General features: G+C 42.7%; 1 protein-coding gene across 3 annotated transcripts in view; it reads left to right on the top strand.

The window, feature by feature from the left end:
• LY86 (lymphocyte antigen 86) overlaps positions 1-23,767 on the top strand; it is a 61,022-nt gene that overhangs the window by 10,787 nt on the left and 26,468 nt on the right. For all 3 annotated transcript variants that reach the window (XR_008423056.1, XR_002072562.2, XM_019419826.2), the window contains exon 2: positions 22,777-22,863. Coding sequence is in view for 1 of the 3 variants with exons in the window: in XM_019419826.2 (XP_019275371.1) it covers positions 22,777-22,863 (87 nt within the window). In the remaining 2 variants the exon portion in view is untranslated. The remainder of the gene's footprint in view (positions 1-22,776; positions 22,864-23,767) is intronic.

The following is a 23,767-nucleotide window of genomic DNA, read 5'->3' as shown; positions in this document are numbered from 1 at the left end:
GGGTTGTATAGAAGAAATGATGGGTTCTGTCTGTACAGGTGAGACTAATCTGCACAGCAGTTAGCTGACACATCATCTCAGAACATACACTGAATTGTCTTTCTACTTCTATCTTCTGTGTGAATGCTGGTGCCAATTTGATTGCTGTTGTTGTCTGGCTCTCTATCCAAATTTTATATGAGACCCCTCAAGTTCATCAATCCTACTGTCCCATTTTTTTTCTGGCTCAGTCATAACTCTTGGTCCTTACTCTTACCTACTTCCAAAGGGAGAGAAAAGTGTTTTGTTCTCTGTGGTCTGTCCATAGGGGTAGAAACATTCTGCACCTCCAAATAACTAAGAATGAGGCTACGTGCGCATCTAGTCCTTGGGATGTGACCCGACTTCCTTCCTGCTATTGTTAGGGCTGCAGCTCCCAGACATGCTTGTTAAGTCATTCTCAAAGATAGAGTCATGAGAGATGAGGTCTTCAAGAGCTCAAAACGATAGTCACTGTCTTTGCTGCCTCTTTCCAGCTACTGTCTGGAATTGCTGATTGTGGTTCCCCAACCAGCAGGGAGGAAGTTCCCAGTGGTGTCCTCCCACCCTAATGCCTCTCAGTCAGGGATGAGAAGGACAGGCCACACTAGCACTTCCTTGCCATCTGTTTATAGTTCTGTGGCCAATGTAGCCATTGTAGTTCACAGTGGTAGGATAGCAACAAATTGAGGAGAAAGATGCATAGGGTAAGGTTCCTGGTGCAGCTCTACTGCTCTGTGGGGCCAAGGATCAGTTTCTGACATATTGCCTCATGGCACCTGTTATGGTCATGGATGTCACATGACCATCTATTTCTCCACAAGAATGGAGAGAACGACACATAGAGAGGAGTCAGAATTCTACCACCCCTTTCCACAGGCTCAGGGTAGACTGGAACCTCACACAGAATTGTAAATATTCTGGCCAGAAAGAACCTCAGGGCTTCAATACCAAGTGCCTCCTTGTTCAGAGCAACTTGAGCCAGAGAGGCAATGTGTCCTAACCACAGCCACAAAACTGCATGGCAGTTGAACCCAACGGGACCTCCCAGGTCAGCTCTGCTTCCTCTTTTAGCCTGAAAACCATGATGGGTGAGCTCATCCAACTTCAGGTCAAAGATACCACATACAGGGGTGCCTGGGTGGCTCAGTCAGTTAAGCGTCCCACCCTGGATTTCAGCTCAGGTCATGATCTCACAGTTCGTGGGTTTGAGCCCTGCACTGGGCTCTAGGCTGCCAGTGCAGAGACAGCTTGGGATTCTGTCTCTCTCCCTCTGTCTCTGCCCCTCCCCTGCTCATACCCTCTGTCTCTTTCTCTCAAAATAAATAAATAAACTTATAAAAAAAAAGATACCACACGCAGCAAGATCAGAACCTCTCTTTTATACCAATAACCTCAAAGTGCAAAACATCCTCTTCCTATGCAGCCCTTCTCTTAATGCAATTTGTCCATATCTTTTCTTGTCCAAGCTCCTATAAAACAAGAGCCTTTGTATGTACAGAAAACCTATGGGGGCTCATTTATAATATCGAGAAGACCAACGGCTCCATAAATGTACTCTGATTGCAGACCTTACCTAGAAATGACATGGTTTCATAAAGCAGTAAAAGCAAGAACATGTTTCTAATAGAGATGCCTTGCACTGTGATGTGAACCTTGTTAGGTAATCTAATCACAGTTAGTAAACAAATAACCAGGACAGGGGACACCTGATGAAAATATGACAGGTCACTTGGGACCCTAAAGCCCTAACGCTTCATGCCAAGCTGCCTGCTTCTTCTGTTCTTTTCTCCACATGTAGAAAAGCTTCCTCAGTGCAGCCAACTTCAGCCATTAGGCAAATTCCCAAATGCCTAAATCCTTCTGCCCCCACTCCACTGGGGTTGACTGGCTTGGGTCCGAATCTGAGGTGGAGGTTATTCCAAAAGGGAAGTACGAGGAGCCTCAGTTTCCCCAGACACTCTAATTTCTAGCCTGACTTACACTGAGTTGTTTGGGATACAAGTAGTGTGGAGAGTGGGCAGGAATATAATTTTTCCACGGTGAACAATAGCCTTCTGCCTCACATTTGGCTTTGGTTTTTGCTAAATTGAAGAGCAATTCTCATGTGAATATATTCATTAAAAAACAAACAAAAAAAGACCTGAAGAAAAATCGCCAGTGGCTCTTGGTTTATTTGAGCCAGTGGTTGAACAAAGCACAGGATTACAAGCAAGTATCAAGTGTCCTGATTTTTAATGCATAACTGATCTTACAAGAAAATAGAGGAGGTCTTTAGGAACTAAAACAAAGAGAAAGCCTAAAAGCAGAGGAAAGCCAACACTGAAGCCATATCCGCCCTCAGAAAATTTGTCTCCAGGAACTAGAACTCAGGCTTCAGTAGCTGTGTGGGAGTCTGGCAACACAGTCCTATGCTGTACAAGATGGAAAATTGACCCCTCCATGAAGCTCAGTCTTTCAAAAAATTACATCCACAATCTTAAAAGTGGGTAAGAAAAAAAATGATTTGGCAAATATGGAAGACAAGGAAACTTATCTAACTTACCTGGCCTCTGGAATAATAAGTGTTCCCTTAGAATTAGTAGCTACAGACCAGAGAGCCTATAGGCCTGGGTCCAAATGTATATTACCTTCATGATCCAGGAAACCCCAAGTCTAGAAATTAAATTTCAGATGTTTTTTGAACAAACAAAATCTAGAATTTCCCCCAAAAGACTCAGTAAAGGAACTTTCCAAGGGATACTTCAGAAAGAAACACAATGATCTCTCAGAAGTAAGTTTGGAGGGGCACCTAGGTGGCTCAGTCAGTTAAGTGTGTAACATTTGGTTTCAGCTCAGGTCATCTCAGTTCGTGGGTATGAGCCCCACATTGGGATCTCTGCTGGTGGCACAGAGCCTGCTTGGGATTCTTTCTCTCCCTCTCTCTCTCTGCCCCTCCTCCGCTCACACTGTCTCTGTCTCTCTCAAAATAAATAAATAAACTTAAAAAAAAAAAAGAAATACTAAAAATACTTTTAAAAAAAGAAGTAAGTTCAGATATGCAAGATGGACTATCAAGAAAAGAGTTGGCAAATTCAAATAAGTGATGAGTATATAAGGATGATAATTATGTCTAGTTTGAAAAGGGAATATATTTGTTTTCCATTGTTGCATCACAAATTAGTCTAAAACTTAGCAGCTTTGAACAACAGACATTACTGTCTCAGGTTTTCTCTGCAGGAGTTTAGGCATGGTTTCACTGGGTGTCTCTGACACAGGGTGTCTTAAAAGGCTGATCAAGGTGTTGGTCTGGACTGCAGCCGTCTCAAGGCTCGACTGAGAGAAGATCTGTTCCCAAACTCATATGAGTGTGGCTAGAGTCAGGCCCCAGAAGGTCACTCCAAGCTCACTCACATGGCTGTTAGCTGGATTCAGGTCCTCAGTGGCTGTTGGCCAGAGGCATCAGTTGCTTGCCACGCGGGCATCTCACAACATGGCGCTGTGCTCCCACAGAGCAAGGGCTCCAAGCAAGAGAGTAAGAGAGGGCAAGAGAGGCAGATTTTTTTGTAGCCTAATTTCAGAAGCAACTTCCCAACACATTCGCGATGCTCTACTGCTTAGAAGCAAGTCACTGGGTCTCTCAGGGGAGAGCTTCACACAAGGGCTTGAATTAGGAGCAGGGTCCACTGGGGGGCGGTATTAGAGGCTGCCTACAACAAAGCCATAATTCAGCACAAATAATAGCACATGGAGGAGGGGGCTGGTGATGCCATAAAGCATTCTGATGTCCTTATCCTTGTATTTATCAGGCAGAGAGTAAAGACCACGTTTACTTTTGCAAAATGAAAAAGTTCTGTTGTCCTATGGTAGTACAACAATGTGAATATACTTAACACTACTGAACTGTGTGCTTGAAGATGATTAAATGTAATAAATCTAAATGATAAATGATAAATCTAATATCATGTGGTTTTCACCACAATAAAATAAATAAATAATGCCAAGAGTAAAAGTAAAAAGGAAAAAAAGCTAATATTTAATTTTAAGCTTTATTAAGTGAAATGTTCATGTTAGAAATTCAAGGGCAACTATTTAAAAACTAGCCATATAGTATATTACTTTCAAACTCGTAAAAGAAAAAAAAACACTCCAATCAATCCAAAAGAATGTCAGAATGAAGGAGACAAAGTAGCATGGAAGGATCAGGGCATTAAGAAAATCCACATGTAAATGAGAAATAATTACAAATATATCAGAGGTCCTAATATATATAAATTGACTAAGGTAAGCGGATTTGTTTTACAAAAAAGAACACTAGCTTGAACTTTAAGAATCAGCTATCTGAATTTTACACCTACACTACAATCCTAAAGCACACCTAAAACACAGACCTACAGTGAACATCACATTTAATGGTGAAACATTGGAAGCATTTCCTTTAAATATAAAAATGAGGCAAGCATGTCTACCATCATTATTTCTATTCCACATTGCACTGAAGGCAGTGAGACAAGAAAAATAAAACATTTAAGCATTTGAAAAGAAGAAACAAAGATGTTATTATATGCATACAATAGGACTGTCCAAGCAGAAAAACCTAATCTAAAAATCATTGGAATTAATAAGAGCATTGCTTGAACAATTTCTTTTGGGACCTATGCATGACATTTATTCCAGGAGATAGCTAGCATGCATAGCTTTGGTTAATTCATTTTCACAGCTGTAGAGTATATAATTATTTGTGTAGACTGCAATTGTATCCACTCTCCTTTTGATTAATCTTTTGGTGGCTTCCAATTTTTTATAATTATAAACTGTTGGCAGCATCTATGATTTATGTCTCCTTGTATCAGAAAAGGTTTCCCAGCCCAGGACTTTTTTTTTTCCTACCTCTCAGGTTTAAGGCCAGGCAAAGGTATTTAGAATTGCTCTAGGGTTCTTATCTATAAATGTTTCCCCACAATAACATCTTTCAAATGTTATGTTCTGAAAACATATGAACAGATGCAAGAAAAGGCTGAATAATATCTAAGTGGTTACAGCAATGATGTGAAAGAGAAAGGTGAAGTGTTGAGTCAGGGGTCTACTTAAAACTTAAAACCATCAGGGAAACCTGGGTGACTCAGTGAGTTAAGCCCCTGACTTTGGCTCAGATCATGATCTCACCAGTTTGTGAGTTCAAGCCCTGCGTTGGGCTCTGTGCTGACAGCTTGGAGCCTGGAGCCTGCTTTGGATTCTGTGACTCCCTCTGTCTCTGCCTCTCCCCTGCTCTCTTTCTCTCTCTCTCTCTTTCTCTCTCTCTCTCTCTCTTTCTCTCTCTCTCTCTTTCAAAAATAAACATTAAAAACAACAACAAAAACTTCGCTGTGATCAACGTGCTGCATTTAACTTGAGTGTGGGTGGGGGGCAGGAAGGCTGTGGGTATACAGCAGGTACTCTATCCTCATTGATTAATCTGAAGTGAGGTTTCCCATCTTATTTTTCCTGTTAGTTTGCTATCTTCCAATATAATTCTTTTATTTTATTTTTAGCAAATGTATTTTTAATCCTTTAACCAGGAGGGAAGTCGTAGGATTGTGTTGATTTGGGAAGCAGAGAGATAAGCCCTTTGTTTGCTTAGGAGTTAATTTTGTTGGCAGAAGGGTCAAGCCAAAGGCAGCTGGTTCTTTTCTCCTCCAGCATCGACCTGTGAGTGATCGTAGTCCTATATCATTCATGCCATGGGATCTTATTCCTAGGGTGGTCTGTGTAACACAAGTGACAAAGTGCTGGAGAAGTGTGGGTTTTCCCACAGAAACATCTCCATCCTTCCCATCAGGGAGAGCTCAATTGCAGAGCTGGGACATCCAGCAGACCTATTCTGGCTCTGTCTCCCAATGTGGGGGACACAGGAAGGAATGGTGAACTGGTTTGGGGAATGAGGAATCCTACTTCCTTGATTTCACTACAAGACCCTCTGGAAGAAACTCTGGTTGGGTACCCACTTCATCTTCTCAGGAAATCTCCAAGGCATCTTGAGTAAATGTTGATTCCATGCCCTAGAGATACTGTGCCTCTTATTCTCTGAAGAAGGAGCCAGTGATCCTCCTTGAACATGTCTTCTTCCTTCAAATGCCTTTCTGTGAGTGAGCCCTTCTCTTCATTCTGAATCAAGGTGGTCACATTTGGAGACAGTGTCACTGAGTGACCCCTTTACCAACCCGCTAACAGTGAAGAGGAGGGTCTTTACACATATTATATACTGAATGTTTGTGTCCACCACAAAATTCTTATGTTGAAGCCCTAAACCACAATGTGAAGGTAGTAGGAGGTGGAGCCTGTGGGAAGGTTGGATGAGATTATGTGAAGGGGGTTCCATGATAGGACTAGTGTCCTTATAAGAGGAAGAGACCAAAGAGAGCTTGCTGTCTCCCTCTCTGCCATGCAAGCATACATTGAGAAGGTGGCCATCCGTAATCCAGGAAGAGGGCCCTCACCACAAACCACATCAGCCAGCACCTAGATCTTGGACTTCCAGCCTCCAGAGCTGTGAGAAACAAATGTCTGCTGTTTAAGCCACCCGAGCTGTGGGATTTTGTTATGGCAGCCTGGCAAACTAAGACAACACGTCAGCTCTGTCAATAGGATTGCTTCCTTGAAAAAGTGTAAATTGATTTTTTCCTCTTGTGGGACTGATTGGAGGCAGCATGGACAATTCATTACCACATGTGGGGAGAGCAGTACCCAAGGGGGACAAAAAATATATCAAGTTGATCTCATACCAGACAGCATTAGGGAAACAGATCTCAAGAATGAACACTTGCCCTGCAGGCCTCTATAGGACGGAGTGTGGCCAAAATTGCTTCAGGGGCCCCGAGGGCAGCATCGGGAAGGAAGGCGGGTGGCAAAGTAAGGAAGCTCCCTGCCACAAGTATCTAAGCCTCCCAACCCACACGTTATTACCAACAATTACCACGGCTACCCCCTGCACTTCATGGCTCCTAGTACCGTAAAACCTTGGATTGCGAGTAACTTGTTCTGTGAGTGTTCTGCAACATAAGCACATTTTTCTAACAAATTTTAACTTGATAAACAAGTGCGTGTGATGTCTTGCAATACGAGTAGTACAAGACGCCAAACATCACATGGTCACAACAGAGAAAATGGCTCTTCTTCCCCAACCCCCCTCTTGCTATGGAATTGTGGGTGATTGTCTCCCATGCTCTGATGCTCAGTCTCAGGCTGCGGTGTTTGGCAGAAATCAGTGATTTTTCAGAATGTTGGAAGGTGCCCACAACTGGCACTAGTGTATTTTTTGTCACTTCAAAGCACCTATGGACAGTCCTTTGCTTTTTCATACAAGAGGAAGCTTAGGAATGCTTTGCTTCATTCTAGGTCAGGCTGCCTGCAGATAGAGATGCTTTCCTCTGCTGCCTTATTGCCAGTTACATTAAATACAGTAGATGACAAGAGTTTATTCATACTGTACTGTAGTCAACATCTGTGCGAGTGTATACAATGGCCCCATGCAGAAAAAGATTCCATTGAGCCAATAGACAGCAGTGATTCTGTTAGTGATAGTGAAAGTTGTCCTACACAATCACCCTCCTCTCTCTTGTGTCCCTCACACCAGCATGAAAGTTTTCAAAGCTAAGTGCAGGTTAATTTATTTTTCTTTATATTTTGTATTTTTTGCATTATATTACAGTATTGTAATCATTTTTATATGAATATTTTGGTGTTGTAGGACGAACCATCTGAGTTTCCATTATTTCTCATGGGGAAATATCAATATACAGGTGCTTTGGATTACAAGCATGTTTCTGGAACGAATTATGCTTGCAAACCAAGGTTTTACTGTATTTGAATCATTTCTGAGAAATTCTTCTCACGTCACAGAGGGAGCCTTGTCACAATCTCCAAGGCTGAGCAGGTATAGAAGCTATCAACCCCATATTGGACCATAAGCTCCTTCTCTGATTTCTCCCTGGGGAACAAGCTTCTCTAGCAAGAATTTTCCTTTAACAAGACCTGCTTACATTGCTGGAGAGAATGTAAAATGTACAGCCCGTACGGAAAACAGCAAAGCTGTTTCTTAGGAAACTAAATATACATTTACCGTATTACTCAGCCATCTCAGTTCCTGGTACATATCCCAGAGAAATGAAAACTATGTCCATATAAACCTGTATGTGACAGATCATAATAGCTTTATCTGTCATAGCCTCAAATTGGCCAAATGTCCTTCAGTAGGTAAATGGTTAACAAACCATAGTGCATCCATACTGTAGAATAGAGCTCAGCAATAAACACGAATTAGCTGTTGGTACACACCACAACCTAGATGGATCTCAAGGATGCTATGCCAAGTGAAAACAACCAATCTCAAAAGGTTACACACCATATGCATCCATTTGTATGACATTCTCAAGATGACAAAATTATATTGATGGAGAGCAGATTGGTGGTTGCTAAGGGTAAGGAAGGGGATAATTATCAAAGGGAGCCTGAGGAATATCCTTTGTATCTATGTCTTGATTGGGGTGGTGGTTACACGCGATAAAATTACGTAAAACTGCACATGCACATGTGTTCACATGTGTATGCACGAGTGCATGTAAAAACTGGTTAAATTCAATTATGTAAAATGTTAGCATGGAGGGAGCCAGGTGAAGGATACACAGGACCTCCCTGTACTCTTCTTGCAACTTCCTGTAAATCTATCATTATTGCAAAATAAAAAGTCAAAAAAAAAAAAAAGCCCAGCTCTAGGTTTGAGCCTAAGTCCCTGCATCTCTCTTTCAGCAGTTCTGTCGACAGCACAAGCTCTGAGCCCCACATGCAGGCTCCACGGCCTTGGCCTCTAGGGCATCTGAGAAATTGGCACCAGAAGGAAGTGTAAAGCTTAAAGCATGGGCACCTGGGTGGCTCAGTCCGTTAAGTGTCCGATTCTTGGTTTCAGCTCAGGTCATGATCTCATAGCTCATGGGTTTCAGCCCCGCATCAGGCTCAGTGCTGACAACGCTGAGCCTGCTTGGGATTCTCTGTCTCTCTGTCTCTCCTTCTCTCTCTGCTCCTCCCCCACTGGCGTTCTCTCTCTCTCTCTCTCTCTCTCAAAATAAATAAATAAACTTAAAAATGTTTTAAAAAGAAAGCTTTAAGTGGTGCCAAGTTTTTCCTTCTACAGATGAGGAAAGAGAGGCTCAGTAAGGTAGGGTGATGGCTGGCTATCGCCTTGACTTAAATTCTGAGTTAAGTAGAAGTAGCTATTCCTATTACTTCTAGAAAGAGCCCCCTAAAATGGTTAGCCTAGAAGACCACAGTGACACACAGTTGTGGTTTTTGTTCTTGTGGAGTGTGGGATGGTGGGAGGAGAGTATTTAAGGACTGCAAAAGACAAACTGGTTTTGGGTCAAACTGAACATCAGCAGTACAGTTATTCAATTCCACATGATGGGAAGATGTTTGGCAAAGTCTGAGAAAGGGTGAGAACTCAGAGCTTACATGCAAGATGCAGGCCAGTGATGACGGTGCAGTCTTCTTAACCCCAACAACCACAGAAGCATGTGCTTCACTGGGGCGCTTGAGTGGCTCAGTTAGTTAAGTGTCTAACTCTTGATTTTGTCTCAGGTCATGATCTCATGGTCTTGTGCTGACAGTGTAGAGCCTGCTTGGGATTCTCTCTCTCCTTCTCTCTCTGCGCCTCCCTGGCTCATGCTCTCTCTCTCCCAAAATTAAAAAAAACAAAAAACAAAAAAACAGAAATGTGTGCTTCACTAAGGTTGGCACCTTCTTGGGAAATACATAGGAAGAAAGCAGAAATCTACCTTTCCAGTGCCTTTCTAAACAAGAGAAGAAAGAAAGTTAAGTATTCTGGCCTTTTCAGGATCCTTCCTGAGGTGACTCTAGGATCTTTAAGATCTGTGTATGTTCCTACAAACACCACCCACCTCTGACCTCAAGTCTTCGAAGAATCTGAACTGACTGCATATATAACATTCAAGGTGAACGCCACAAATGAAGAACTTCCCTGATTTCACAAAGGGCTTTGTTGGCAAATGTGAAGCTCCCAGAAATTACATGCTCTTGAGGCCTTCAGAGTTTTTGTATGTGTTGTTCTCTCTGCCCAAGTTTCTTGGAAAAGAGTACCTGTGTATAGACAGTCTCTCTGGGTTCATACTGCAGCCCCTTTCAGGTGTGTGACCCTAGACACTTTCCTTAAGCCCTCCTTGCCTCAGTTTCCTAGACTCTAAAATGCAGATAATAATACTATTTCTCTCTTAAGGCTTTTGAAAGTATTCAAGCTAATACACACATAGTGCTTCAAATAGCACCTTTCTGTGGTCAGAGCTACAAAAGTGACCATTGATTTCATTCTCCTGCGTCCCCTGCAGCTGGCAAGTCTGAGCGCTGGCATCATCTCCATTTGGTGGCCATCTCTGACCACTCACACTGGATCACGCACACCCCCCTTGTTCTTTGTTGCACCTTGTAGCTATGCTGTGTGGAGATTGTCTATTCACCTTTCCTTTCTCCTTCTACACTCTGTGTTCCAGAAAGTCACGGGTTATGCCTAAAACTAACTCATCTTTGTATCTTGCACAGTGTTCAGCCCATGGTAGGAGCTTCAAACATGTTCGGGATTTGATCAATAGACTGGTATTAGAGTTCTTGTCTCCCCTGTTGATGTAGCATCTCCTACTCTATTTTCTGGTCACCCACAAAAAATAGGAAGAGTCCAAATGTTGGCAGGCTCTGATTGGTTGGTCTGACTTCAAGTGTATGTCCCAAACACAATCTCACTAGAAGAACGTTGACCGCCCCCCTCCCTCCCCAGTCTGAGTACTGAGAACTATAGGGGGAAGTGATCTTTATGTCCACTTGTATTAGGAGAAGACAAATTAAAATTGAGACTTATTAAAACAGAAATGTTTTAGCAAAACATCTGAGGAGATAAAGGAGCAGGCAGACCATTTCCAAAATCACTTCAATCCCTTACTTACCCCTGTCTGATTGTTTTTCAACGTTCCTTTATTCACTCAACAATTATCCAGTACCTATTACATAGTGCAAATCAGACAAACAAGATATTGTCGGAGTGTGGAATTCAGAAATAGTAAAGGGACTGTATGTTGTTGTTGTTGTTGTTGTTGTTGTTTTTCATTCTCAAATTCTTATGGAAATATTTTCTGGAGAGTTTATAGCTTAAACCTTACCTCTCTTCTGAAAATGAAAAAGTTTTTATTTCTTGGTAGCCTGTACTTGTGCCTGTGTTCAGGAACAGAGGCAGCCTCTTAAAAAGAAAAAAAATTCAATAAAAAGTAGATGGACCCAGGAACTTTGGTGGCTCAGTCAGTTAAGTGTCTGACTCTTGACTTCAGCTCAGGTCATGGATCTCATGGTTAGCGGGTTCGAGCCCTGCATTGGGCTCTGCACTGGCAGAGCAGAGCCTGCTTGGGATTCTCTCTCTCTCACTCTGCCCCTCCCCCACTCATACTCACCCTGCTCTCTCTCTCTCTCTCTCTCTCTCTCTCTCTCTCCCTCTCTCTTTCTCTCTCAAAATAGATAAATAAACTTAAAAAAAAAAAGTAGATGGACATGTTGACATTCCATCCCCAAAGGTCATGGAGGTTTATGGAGAGATACCAAACACATACAACATGACACATTCTGCCGACAATGACACCCAAAGGTTCTGAGCCCCACCATGGTGGACCTTGGTCACCTTTGTGGACACAAAGGGTATAGGAAAGTAAAGCCAATTAGGCCACAAAAGACACAACTAATCGTTTAATTATATACTTAATTAAGGCCAGAATGTCTTTTATTTTCAATCACAAAGTTTTAGTATTTTTAAGTTTATTTACTTATTTATTTTGAGAGGGTGTGGGGTGCTTATGGGAAGAGCAGAGAGAGAGACAAAGAGAGGATCCCAAGCAGGCTCTGAGCTGTCAGTGCAGAGCTTGATGTAGGGCTCAAACCCACAAACCATGAGATCATGACCTAAGCAGAAATGAAGAGTTGGACTCTTAAACGACTGAGCCATCCAGACACCCCAAGTTTTTAGTATTTTTTAATTTCAGGGATTGCTTGGATCCCTACACAAAAGTGATTGCTCCCCCCTCAGCACAGAGGTCTGAGTGAGCCCTGTAGGCAGCCCACTGGTCCTGGATGGCCAGCTTCTCTGAGCCCACACTTTCTCTTCCCCTCACATGCCCCCCACCCTATGCCCACTCTCTCCCAACAGCCCTCAATGTCCACCTTTTTACCTCTATCCTCTTGGTCCCTGGACCCCATCTCAAACCTTTTCATGCCTGGGTTAGTGTTTGGCATTGAGTCCATGTTCCTGAAATGAAGCAGAAAAAAATTCTCTTAAGGGGCTGTTCCAAGAATTCTAACTAAGCCTTTCTTGAACGATTCCTTTACAAGCCACTGGGGTGGCTACTGAAGCCCTGGAGCGCCTGGTGTGCTTCCAGACCCTCAGCATGGAGACAATGGGAAATATTTTGTCTAGAGAAAGAAGTTAGAGAGAGGAAGACAGGTAGGGGGGGGCCAGGAATATGGTGAAACACCCTCCTCCTCCCCCCCGTTTCTTCATACAATCTATAAATTTGTGAAAAGTTTTGTGAGGAGATTTCTTAGGAAATCTGTGAAGTGATTAAATTTTCAGCCTGGAATAATAGCACAATAGATCTAGAAGCCCACCCATGCCAACCCAAGCTCAGGGAATGAGCACACAACTTAGTGTGGCTTATGACCATGGTTTTCACAAGTCGCTGAACAATAGAATCACCTGCGGAGTATATACGAATCTTGAGGCCCAGACAGTATCCAGAACATCTGAGGCAGGACCCAGGCATCAGTAATTTTACAGAGCTCCCCAGGTGACTCCAATGTGCAGCCACGTTTAAGAACAAGGGACAAAGAACATCTCCAACCTCTAACCGTGTTCAGTGTGATCCTATTTATATCTCAACGGCTGAGAGGCTCTAGCTGACATCTAGGTTTTGTTTCAGAAATATCTATTGAACTTTACTAAATTATTTTAAACCCTAGAGTGCTCTTAATGTGACAAAGAAAATTTTAAAAAGAAGTTAGTTTCATTTTGAATGGTCACAAGAAGTATAGTCAATGTTGCCCTAACAGAATCCATCCTTTTTTGCCCAATGATTGAAAATCTACTATGTAGTTACCACTGGCCTAGATGCTTTACATGAATTATTTTTAGTTTTTTAAATGTTTATTTATTTATTTTGAGAGAGAGAGAGAGAGATCAGGAGAAGGGCAGAGAGAGAGGGAGACAGAATCCCAAGCAGACTCTATGCTGTCAACACAGAGCCTGACTTGGGGCTTGAACCCATGAACCATGAGATTATGACCTGAGGTGAAGGTGGACCTTCAACCAACTGAGCCATCAAGGCACCCCTTGGATTGCTTAATTCCTACAAAAACCATCTAACACCTCTGTTTTTTCATCTGTGCTTTCCCAGAGTCCTTTGGGTTGGGAAACAGCCACCCAGCTTTGCAGAGTAACAGTGAGCTAGGCAATCCTAGCAAACAATCCTTGCAAGGAAGTCTAGCCAGCAAGCCCAGCAAAACTGAGGACTCAGGTCTGCCTTGCCTTGTCCCTCCTCATGATCAACCTGAGACACAAGAGGAACAGTCTTGGTGCATGTATCTGGGTTCATTCCACTTCTGTCCAGAGCTCTGTTTCCTTCTCTGAGTCAGTTGACCTCTCTTGCTGTTTGTCTATCACACACAGCTGTGTGAGAGCAAAGCCACAGCAGGCTGAGTCTGGAGACTGGAGTCCATCACTTTGCTGCCCTAGATCTCAGCCTCTTCATCACAAAATGGAGATATTAATACCTGATGTCCTGGCCACCCACAAGACAGGGGCCAGAGTCAATGATTCATATATATCTTAGAACCTCCTGGTACTTTGGGTGCAAGTCCAGTTCTATAAATAAGCAGACAGGGATGATGTCAGATGTTCCCTCTCACCCAGTTTACTGGCCCCTACTCACTTATGCTTCATATTCCACAGCATCAGATGCCAAGGACAAAGTCCTTAGCTTTTTCCCAGTTCATGATTTCCAGAAGCAGGAGGGAATTCCTTTTCAGCGTGCCCAGCATTTGAAGAATAGTCCCAGAGTTTATCTTCAAAGCCACACACACCATCAAGTACACCACCTGTACATCATAACCCAGTCCTTGTGCCCTGTCAGAAAATAGAAAGATTTGCAGGAAATGCAGAAGTGAAATATGACAGGTATATCCTGATTGTGTCTCAGTGTCACCAAACACTGCCATGGTTTCTGACATACCTAAGCCAAAGAGTATGAAACCACATGTGTGCTCCTTCCTGGGAAAGAAGTTTACCTGCTGGCGAAATGTAAATCCCCACCCTCAAAGTGTAGTGGAGACTCATGCTCTGAAGTCTAATTTTCCATTAAAAGGAAAAAAAGACATTTTAGCTTTTCTCCATTTTTCTATCCCGTATGGATTAACTACAGATTAGCAACAGAAAGTTAAATAATTTTAAATACTAAACAGAATAGGCAAGTTCCTCGGATGCTTCTAGACTTGGGGGAGCCTACTCAATCAACATCAACAGTAAGGCTCTGGGTAAACTGTCCTAGTCAAACACAGTTTGAATACACCATCTGCCTATCCAAGATAAAACGAGAAGTCAGACCATACATCTGACTTTGGCTGTGTGAGTCAATTCCCAAGGAAATACCTCCAAAGAGACTGGAACATGGTGGGACTGCTATTATTTGAATTAATGGCCCATTGGGGGGCATCCCTGCGCTGTCCTAGAGTAACAAGATTTGAAAGGCAGAAATAAAAAGATATCAGGAAATAACAGAGCAACATAGGTAAAATACGTTTGCCACATTATAAGTCACTTCTCTATCTTCAAAGGCAGAGAGGGAGTCTGAGGGAAGGGGTAGAAGGAACGTACCACAATGGCATCAAGGACGAAAAGAGGAAAGTTAATTTTATGTTGCCATGGTAATGAATTTCCAGCAAAGACATCTCACTTACATATGAAACCTTACACACCATCCTCTTTTTAGGGATCCACAGTGACCCTTGACAGTTGTCCTGCGAATCACACAAACAAATTAAAATACCCCAATCAAAAAAGGCAGACTTCCAGATCCATGCACAATTAGGCCTGTATAAGATACAGAATACAAATTTGCAGAATTGGTAATCATGTAACTTAAAGGAAGAAGTCAAAAGCAAGGCCTATTTGTTGTTTGGAGTTTTGGGGGGGAAAAGAATTCTGAAAGATGGCAGAGGAATGAGTATCTTCTACTATTTGGCCTGGGATTAGATTTTTGACCACACTCTGAAACTCCATCCTAAGTGCCAAAGCAAAATTCTTATTATGATGATGATAAAGTTAATGTACTAACACCTTCCAAGAGAAACTTCCAGGTATGGGGAGAGGTTTGATATCACTGGCCTTCCAACTCAGTCTTCCCCGGTAATTGCTGGCACCCACCAAGCCTGGAAATAAATGCTCAACTTCCCTTCTGTTATCATCAGACTAACTGACTTTCTGTCCTTCCCATCTATTTATCCAACCAACTGATATTCTGAGATATGCCTACTAGACTAGATTCTGGTTATGTGGTGATGAGTAAACAAAGCCTAGCTCCTGACCACTCACAGCTTATACCCTAGTGCAATCTACCAGAGTGCAAACTAGTAATAATTCCCACACTCACGATGATAAAAATATACACAGGGTACCATGAGAGACCAGGGGAAGGACAGGTGAGAAAACCCCAGTTGGAATCCTGGGGAGGGGGTAGTTGAGCCGGACTGTGAAGGTGTAGAAAACAAAACAAAACAAAACAAAAAGTAGGGGAGGCAATCAAAGTTTTCCTATGTGGGGTCTAAACTTCTCACAAGACATTTACTGGAAATTGGCCAAATTGATTTTTACACTGCAGATAGAGGGAAACATGCTTTCGGAAACCAGAGAATAAAAGTAAGACTGATTTATCAGCAAAAACTGACTTAGCACCTGCCATTGGAGGTGCATATCAGATATGACGGGAAGGGGAGGAGTAATCAAAATACAAGGGAGGCGAATATGATACAATAATATACAATAGAAAGGTCCTGCCCTCGAAGATCTGACATTGGTTGAGGAAGCAAGACATTATCATATAAAGCATTGAGTAACTATGCAATGTAGCCCATGTTACATGCTAAATAATCAGCATAGATCATAAATTCATAGGAATAAAAAGAAAGAAGCTGGTGGAATGAGGTAATATATTTCCCAAAGAGGTCAGGGTTTGGATAGAAGGGAGAGAAACCATTGCAGGTAAGGAAAGCACGGATCATATCATGTCACCCTCTCCTTCTACAATCATCAATGGCTCCCCAAACATAGTTACTGGCTCACTCTTTGGGCTTCCATGGGCCAGGACATCCCTACTCATATACTCCTGAAAACTAAGATGGCTTCTTTGAATCTCTATATCCCAAGCATTAAGCACAGTGCCTACCACTGATAGGGAGTTCAATATATCCACCCCAGAAACATATGGAGCCAGTCAGAGATATTTGAATCCCAAGTTACTTTGGACCATATAAGAACAAGAAGGATTGTGAAGGCACAATTTGAAGAGCTATTGAGGGTTCCAGCAATACAACACAAAAGGCCCCCCATGATGATGAATTCTATGCATCCACTTGGCTAGGCTCTGGTGCCCATTTGTTTGGTCAAGGTGTTGCAGTGAAGATCGGGGCACCTGGGTGGCTCAGTCGGTTAAGCATCCGAATCTTGATATCGGCTCAGGCCGTGATCTCATGGTTGTGAGATCGAGCCCCACATCAGGCTCTGCACTGAGCATGGAGCCTGCTTGGGATTCTCTCTCCCTCTCCCTCTGCCCCTCCCTCTGTTTGTTCATGTGTGTGTGCAAGTGCTCTCTCTCTAAATAAAAAAATAAACTTAAAAAATAAAAGATGCTCCCTTGAAGGTATTTATGGATGTGATTAACATTTATAATCAATAAGCTTTGAGTAACGCTGGTTATCCTCGCTAATGTGGGTGAGACTCATCCAATCCTTTGATGGCCTTAAGAGAAAATTCTGAAGTTTCCAGAAGAAGCAGCAATTCAGTTGCAAGGCTGCCACCACAGAAATGCAACCTGAGTTTCTAGCCTGCTGTCCTGCCCTGCAGATTTCAGACTTGTTAGCCCACATCCACTCATAGTCACACAAGGAAGAGAGAGACAGAGAGAGACAGAGAGACAGAGAGAGAGATTACCTTCGTGCAGCAGGAAGAACATGGATAAGCCTAGAGATCGACTTGGCAGAGACATGGGAAGGCCAGTGGAGGTGAGGCTTGAGCTGGCACTGCCATAAGAGCAGAAGAGCCAGTGCTTCACCCAGTTTTTTAAAAATGTTTATTCATTCTTTTTGAGAGAGAGCAGTAGTGGGGAAGGGACAGAGAGACAGACACAGAATCTGAAGCAGGCTCCAGCCTCTCTGAGCTGTCAGCCCAGAGCCTGACATGGGGCTTGAACTCACAAACCACAAGATCATGACCTGAGCCCAAGTTTGATGCTCAGCCGACTGAGCCACCCAGACGCCCCAGTGCTTCACCCATCTTGCAACAGTTTGTAAAACCTAAGCAATCAAAATGTAAAGGCATCCATGTGCACGTGTGCATACACATACACACATGCATACACACACACACACACACACACACAAACACACGCACATAAATGTGTATAAAACTGGTACAGTCTGAATAAACTCTGTTCATGGTACCAGTGTCAGAGTCCTGGTTCTGATGTTGTACTCTATTATATGTAAGATGTTGTGATGGGGGAAAGCAGAATGAAGGGTGAGTGAAACTTCTCAGTATCTTTTTGCAACATCTTGTGAGAATATAATTATTCAAAATATTAAGTAAAAAGTAACCCTCAAGCAGAGCTATGAGATATTTAAAAAATAGTAGCATGAGATTTGGCCCCTCTGGTAACCCTCAAAGCACCCAGCAATACGGCTGCTGCCTGCCAGGTGACACCCATGGACTCCAGGACTCAGCAACCGATGCCTGAGAACAAAGCAGCAAGGAACCCAGCAGAGGGCACTACCCGCCCCCAGACCCATCAAGCTTGCATCCCCACCACCCTCCAGTAAGGAACTACATTTCCAGAGCCTGTGCTGTTGGGTTTAGTGTTCTATCCTGATTCTAGCTGAGGCTTGGCACTGACGAGAAACTACCAAGGCGAGCTTGTCCTCTCCTGGACCATCCAATTCTGGCCCAGACCAGGTGAACGCAGGCCACCAACAGAGATTAAGGCACAAAAATTGTTCTGGAGCTGAGATTTGTTAAGACCCTGCTCACACTTAGTCCCACCTGTTTATCTAATTCTATTCTACTCTATGGATGAGCAGGAAAACAGCTCCAGGACCACTGCCCTTAATATGCAAGGCAGATGCAGCCAGCTGCTTTCCCAAAGCCTCTTCCTCACCCCCAGCACCATTTGCTTTCAGCTGTTTAGAGGAGCCTGCCTTCCATATGCACACGTGTCCCAGAGGCCAGGGACAGCAGAGGCAGTTTGGGGCATCCCGGGCTCACTCCCTGCAACTTGGGCAGAACCCATAGATGTCAACAGAACAGACAGAAGGGGGTTATAACACAGAGGCTAAGGAAAAAAATATTCAAAATGAAAAGATTGTATATTTCACGATGAAGCTTTGGCTTTTTCCTCAGCTCATTTGCCATTCTACAATGAAGTGTCTAGAAGAAACATTTATCTCTGCCCTCATAGCCCGGGAACACCAACTCTCATTAACTTTCCAATTTCATTCTTTCAGAAGATCCAAGTTCAGATAATCCAATTTATATGTATTAAAAATTACTTGAGGCAAGTGTCCAAGGGACTCTCTCCTCTCACCACCACCACCCCGCTCCCAGCAGTTTTCAAATTACATAAGAAGAACTACTTAAAAAATGCAATCCGCCATCTTTTATTTTGGTAGGCGATTCCGAGCCACTTGCCTGGTAAGCGACAAAGAAGTTCTTGAAAATAGAGGTTCTCCACCACAGGCGGATTTGTCCTCCAGGACACATTTTGGCAATGTCTGGAGACATCTTTGGATGTCACAATTGGATTTAGGGGTAGGGGGTGCTGCTGGTATCTGGGGGGTCAAGGCCAAAGATGTGGCTAACATCCTACAATGCACGGGACAACTCCCACAAAAAAGGGTTACCTGACCCAAAAAGTCAGTAGTGCCAAGGTTGAGAAAACCTGTCTTAGAGTTCTTTACAAGTTTACTATATACAACATTTATCATTCAATTCATCAAACAATCACTTGGAACTTAGCATAATCTTAAAGCATTGTGCTAGACCCTGAGGCTGGAAGCCTGCCTTACAGCATCTAGTAGAGGGATGGCAAAGGTATAAAGAAAATACAAGGCAATATAGAGCCTGAGTGAAAACACAAATCTGCAGAGGGAAGGCTAGCCTCTGAGGATGAGACTGGGGGACAGGAGGAATTGATGTCACTTTTCCCAAGACAACTACAAACTGCATGTTCACGCTCAAATATAAAATTTGATCACAAATATAGGATAAAAATAACCACAAGGAAAGATCACCAAACCCTTAAGAGATTTTGAAGCAATCTGTCTTTTTTTTTTTTAAGTTTATTTATTTTGAAAGAGAGAGAGAGAGCTGAAGGGGCAGAGAGTGAAGGAGAGAGAATCCCAAGCAGGCTCTGCACCATCAGCACATAGCCGGATGTAGGGCTTGAACCCATAAATCAGGAGAGCATGACCTGAGCTGAAAGAGTCAAAAGCTTAACCAACTGAGCCATCCAGGTGCCCCTAAAGCAATCTATTTTAATGTTTTTGTGTATCCAGCCTCAGAGAGAAGCAATCTACTGCTTTCTTTGTGACTTTGTTCCCTATTAAGATTATTCTCCTGGGCATGTCTAGATAGCTAAGTCAGTGAAGTTGTTCAACTCTTGATTTCAGCTTAGATCATGATCTCACAGTTCGTGGGATGGATCCCCATGGCCCTGGCCCCTAGGGCATCTGAGAAACTGGCACCAGAAGGAAGTGTAAAGCTTAAAGCGAGGGTGCCTGGGTGCCTTAGTTGGTTAAGCGTCATGATCTTGGTTTTGACTCAGGTCATGATCTCACAGTTCGTGGGTTTGAGCCTGGCATCAGGCTCTGTGGTTACAGTGCTGAATCTGCTTGGGCCTCTCTCTCTCTCTCTCTCTCTCTCTCTCTGCCCTTCACCCCCCAAAGAAATACAATTTTTTAAGATTATTTTTCTAACAATATTTTTCCAGTATCAAGATGTTTTATTTCCTTCTCCTGCCCTTTGTTTATTTTTTCTATCTAAACTTTTAAAACATCAGTAAACATTCAGGTGCACTTTCCTAAATGTCTGTTCATTGGCCTCTTTTTGTCAATACTGAGTGCCAAATACTGAGCAGGGACGATTGTCTCCATACCTCCTTCTCCCATTCCCCAAGCTGAAAGAATCCCAAGACCACACAAAGGTGCTTATGAAGGAGTAAAATGAGCAAGACAGAATGGCCTTTCCTCAGGAAAATGAGTGGCCAGATCAAAGAGGGTTTGATCAAACAGAAGTGCACCTTAGATTAGATTTGCAAGGCAAAATAGCCTAGTGATCATTTCCACAGCAGATACCACAGACAATCACATATCTTCCAGGTCAGCAGTGTGGATGATAAAACTGTCTGGAACACCATCATTGACAAATGTGAGCTCATAGCTAAGCTGAAATTAAAACCAGTTATGAAACAGAATTATCACATGCCATATGCCTGCGCACAAAATATTCCAGGCCATCTTACAAATTAAATCATTAACATACATCTTTGAGGCTCTACTTCATGAATACTTCTGCACAATACTGGGCTGTAATTTTTTGTTTGTTGTTAAGTCTGGGCTTGAATCTTGACTCTACCCACATGATAGAGTGGGACCTGGATAAGTTCATAGAACCTCTCTGAGTCTATATTTTCCCATCTGTGAAATGAGGAAAATCATAGTTCTCTCTCAAGATTGTTGTTTATTCAATTGGTCTAAGTCCTATCAGGAAAATACAGATCATGTCAGTAATTTTCACTGGGACAGCGAGGAAGCAGCAACCACCAGGAGGGTTGGGAGAGCAGGGGGCAGAAGTTGGAGTTACCAGAACCTGGAAGCTTCAAAGAAGGATGCTGTGAAGTTGAGGCACAGATTGCTGGGGAAAGGGAGACAGTTTCTGCAGCAGAAACTATTGTAGCAGAAGCTTAGGAGCCCACAGAGATGAGCCTCAGCTCATTCTGGGAAGGTGTAGAAGAGAGCTGGACACTGGAACCTATTGCCACTGCCAGGGTGACAGGCCATTTCCAGGTGACACTCTTAGGAACTAACAAGTAAGCAAGAAGGAGCAGATTCCTTCCCTCACTCAGCCTCAGTCTTCCTCTGGCACTTCTGCTGGTGGGTGGCAAAGGAAAAGCATAATTGCGGAGAGCCCTGGTTTACACAGCACAGTTTGGAAGACTGGATCTGGAGCTGAGGAAGAACAGCTTAACTCATGGCCCATTCAATCCATTTGTTCCCTATAGGTACAGGGTGTTTTCCATACAGCCGACTGCAGGGCTCTGCTCTACACACTAGGGAGTCGGGAGGATGAAACAGAAAACTCTTATAAAGTGCACAACTCATTGACCATTACAACTTAGACTCTCAGTTAAAATCAGTTCTCTCTCTCGGGCCCAGTGGGAAACAAAAAGAAAGGACATAGAAACCAAAACAAAACAAAAACCCAGCTCCTTTCTTTCAGGAGCTTCCAAGTTTAGATTGAGTGTTGTAGGATGAATCCAAGAGCAGATTACAAAGTAATATGTGTTGGTACATTTTGAAATAATATTTCAGACAACTGTTTTAAGAATTTGGAGAAGCCAAAAAATATTTGGGGGATAGTCAGGGAAACGCTCACAAAAAAGATGGGAATGAGCAAGTCCTCAGTATTAGACAACAGCCAAAAGGGTGAGACCATTACATGTTAGAGAAAGCACCTTAGCAGGTAACTTGGCAGGAATTTGCTGGGTGATTACCTGATCTCAAAACATGGAGGATGAACTAACGATATGGAGTATGGAAGGTGGGGCCAGTAGGACATTTCCTGACTTTATTCTGAGGCATAAATGAACTTCTGGAGATTTCTGATGAGCAGAAGTGCAAAAGATATTATCTTTGCAGTCCCTATCATATCTAGCACAATACCTCACATATAATTGAATATTTGGGAAAAAAATATTACATTGAATGATATGAGATGGCATGAAGTTACAAAGGCAGGTCTTAACTTTGAAAATTTGTATAGATTTCCCTCTGTTTTAATTATAATAATGCTTTGTGAAATGTTTAGAATAACCAATAAGCAATTTTAAGGCCAAAGGTTCAGGAACTAAAAGAATTCAAGTAACGATAAAAATGTCAAGTCGGATTGTCACCCACCCATCAAGACACCTTGCTCATTTCAGATTGACAGCCTTCCATTGGTGAACATCGCGTTGACCAATATTGGCTTTGGAGAGACTTGGAGGGATTATTGAAGACATTGTGAATTTATGCAAAAAAAAAAAAAAAGTGCTGGGCAACATGGTGTTGAATCCATTTTAGTGATATACGTAGGAGAAAAAAAAATATCATTCGTGTGAATTCTTAATGTGAGTTTGCAGAGTATACAATGTACTCACACCTAATCTGTTGTGTTCTTCTTGGCAGATCCACTACAAGATTTTGGCTTTTCTGTTGACCAGTGTTCTAAACACTTGAAGTCAAATCTCAACATTAGGCTTGGAATCGTTCTGAGTAAGTGAAGATTATTGACATGAAATGAAACATTGCACCACCTCTTCCTGCTCCACATACCCCCATTTCTTACATTAACTCTAGTGGCTAGCTAAGCCACTGTTGCCCACCATTCTGTGGGATTAACTCTATTTCCATCTCCATTTTCACTTCTCTTCCTGAGTGATATCCAGACACAGTAGAACTCTCACTGAATGCTGTGATTTTGTACTGAAAAGACTCTAAGCATTCATTTGGATGATATAAGCACCTGGAATCAGTATATCCAACAGCAACAAAAGATCACATGTCAAGCCTAAATATTGATGTCTATGCAGGAAAGAGCTTTTGCTTTGTTATCCCAGCAGCAAACAAGTCAACCTCCAGCAGCATAGCTTATAATTTGCTTTATTTCATTTCCCAAAGAGTTAATGTGATTCCTGAAACTTGTGACAAAGGTAAATACCTTCTCCCTCCACCCCAATCAATGAGCTAGGTAGCTGTCTGATTGTTTGTTTTTATTTAGCTATGCCTTTAACAGTTAATCATTATATTGCTATAGCTACTAGAGTATCTCCTTTCTAAAGTGGTTTTATCAAAGCCAGAACAGAAGGATTCAATAAACTTCATGTGTGGAACCATTCCAGAGAAATGGAGGGAACATTGCTAGGGACCAAGAACTCTCATGCATTTTGCATTTCTGGAAACTTGCACAATATCTGGATTCTATAGCAGCAGCTGAGTAAAAGAGAAATGGAATGAGAAGTAGGTGCAACATAGAAGGGGAAAATGGAGGAAAAGGCACAGAGAATTAGAAGCCAGCACTGAGAAGCACCCTAAAGCTTCCTATATAACTGTGATATAGTATTTACCTAGCAACTGTGGGGGGTGACCAAACCCCACCGCCCTCAGGGGAGGCACACAA

This window comes from Panthera pardus, unplaced genomic scaffold, assembly GCF_024362965.1.
Source record: "Panthera pardus isolate Hobbes unplaced genomic scaffold, ASM2436296v1 HiC_scaffold_17, whole genome shotgun sequence".
NCBI lineage: Eukaryota > Metazoa > Chordata > Mammalia > Carnivora > Felidae > Panthera > Panthera pardus.
Note: the sequence above shows the minus strand (reverse complement) of the source record. Positions and strands in the feature narration are given on the sequence as shown.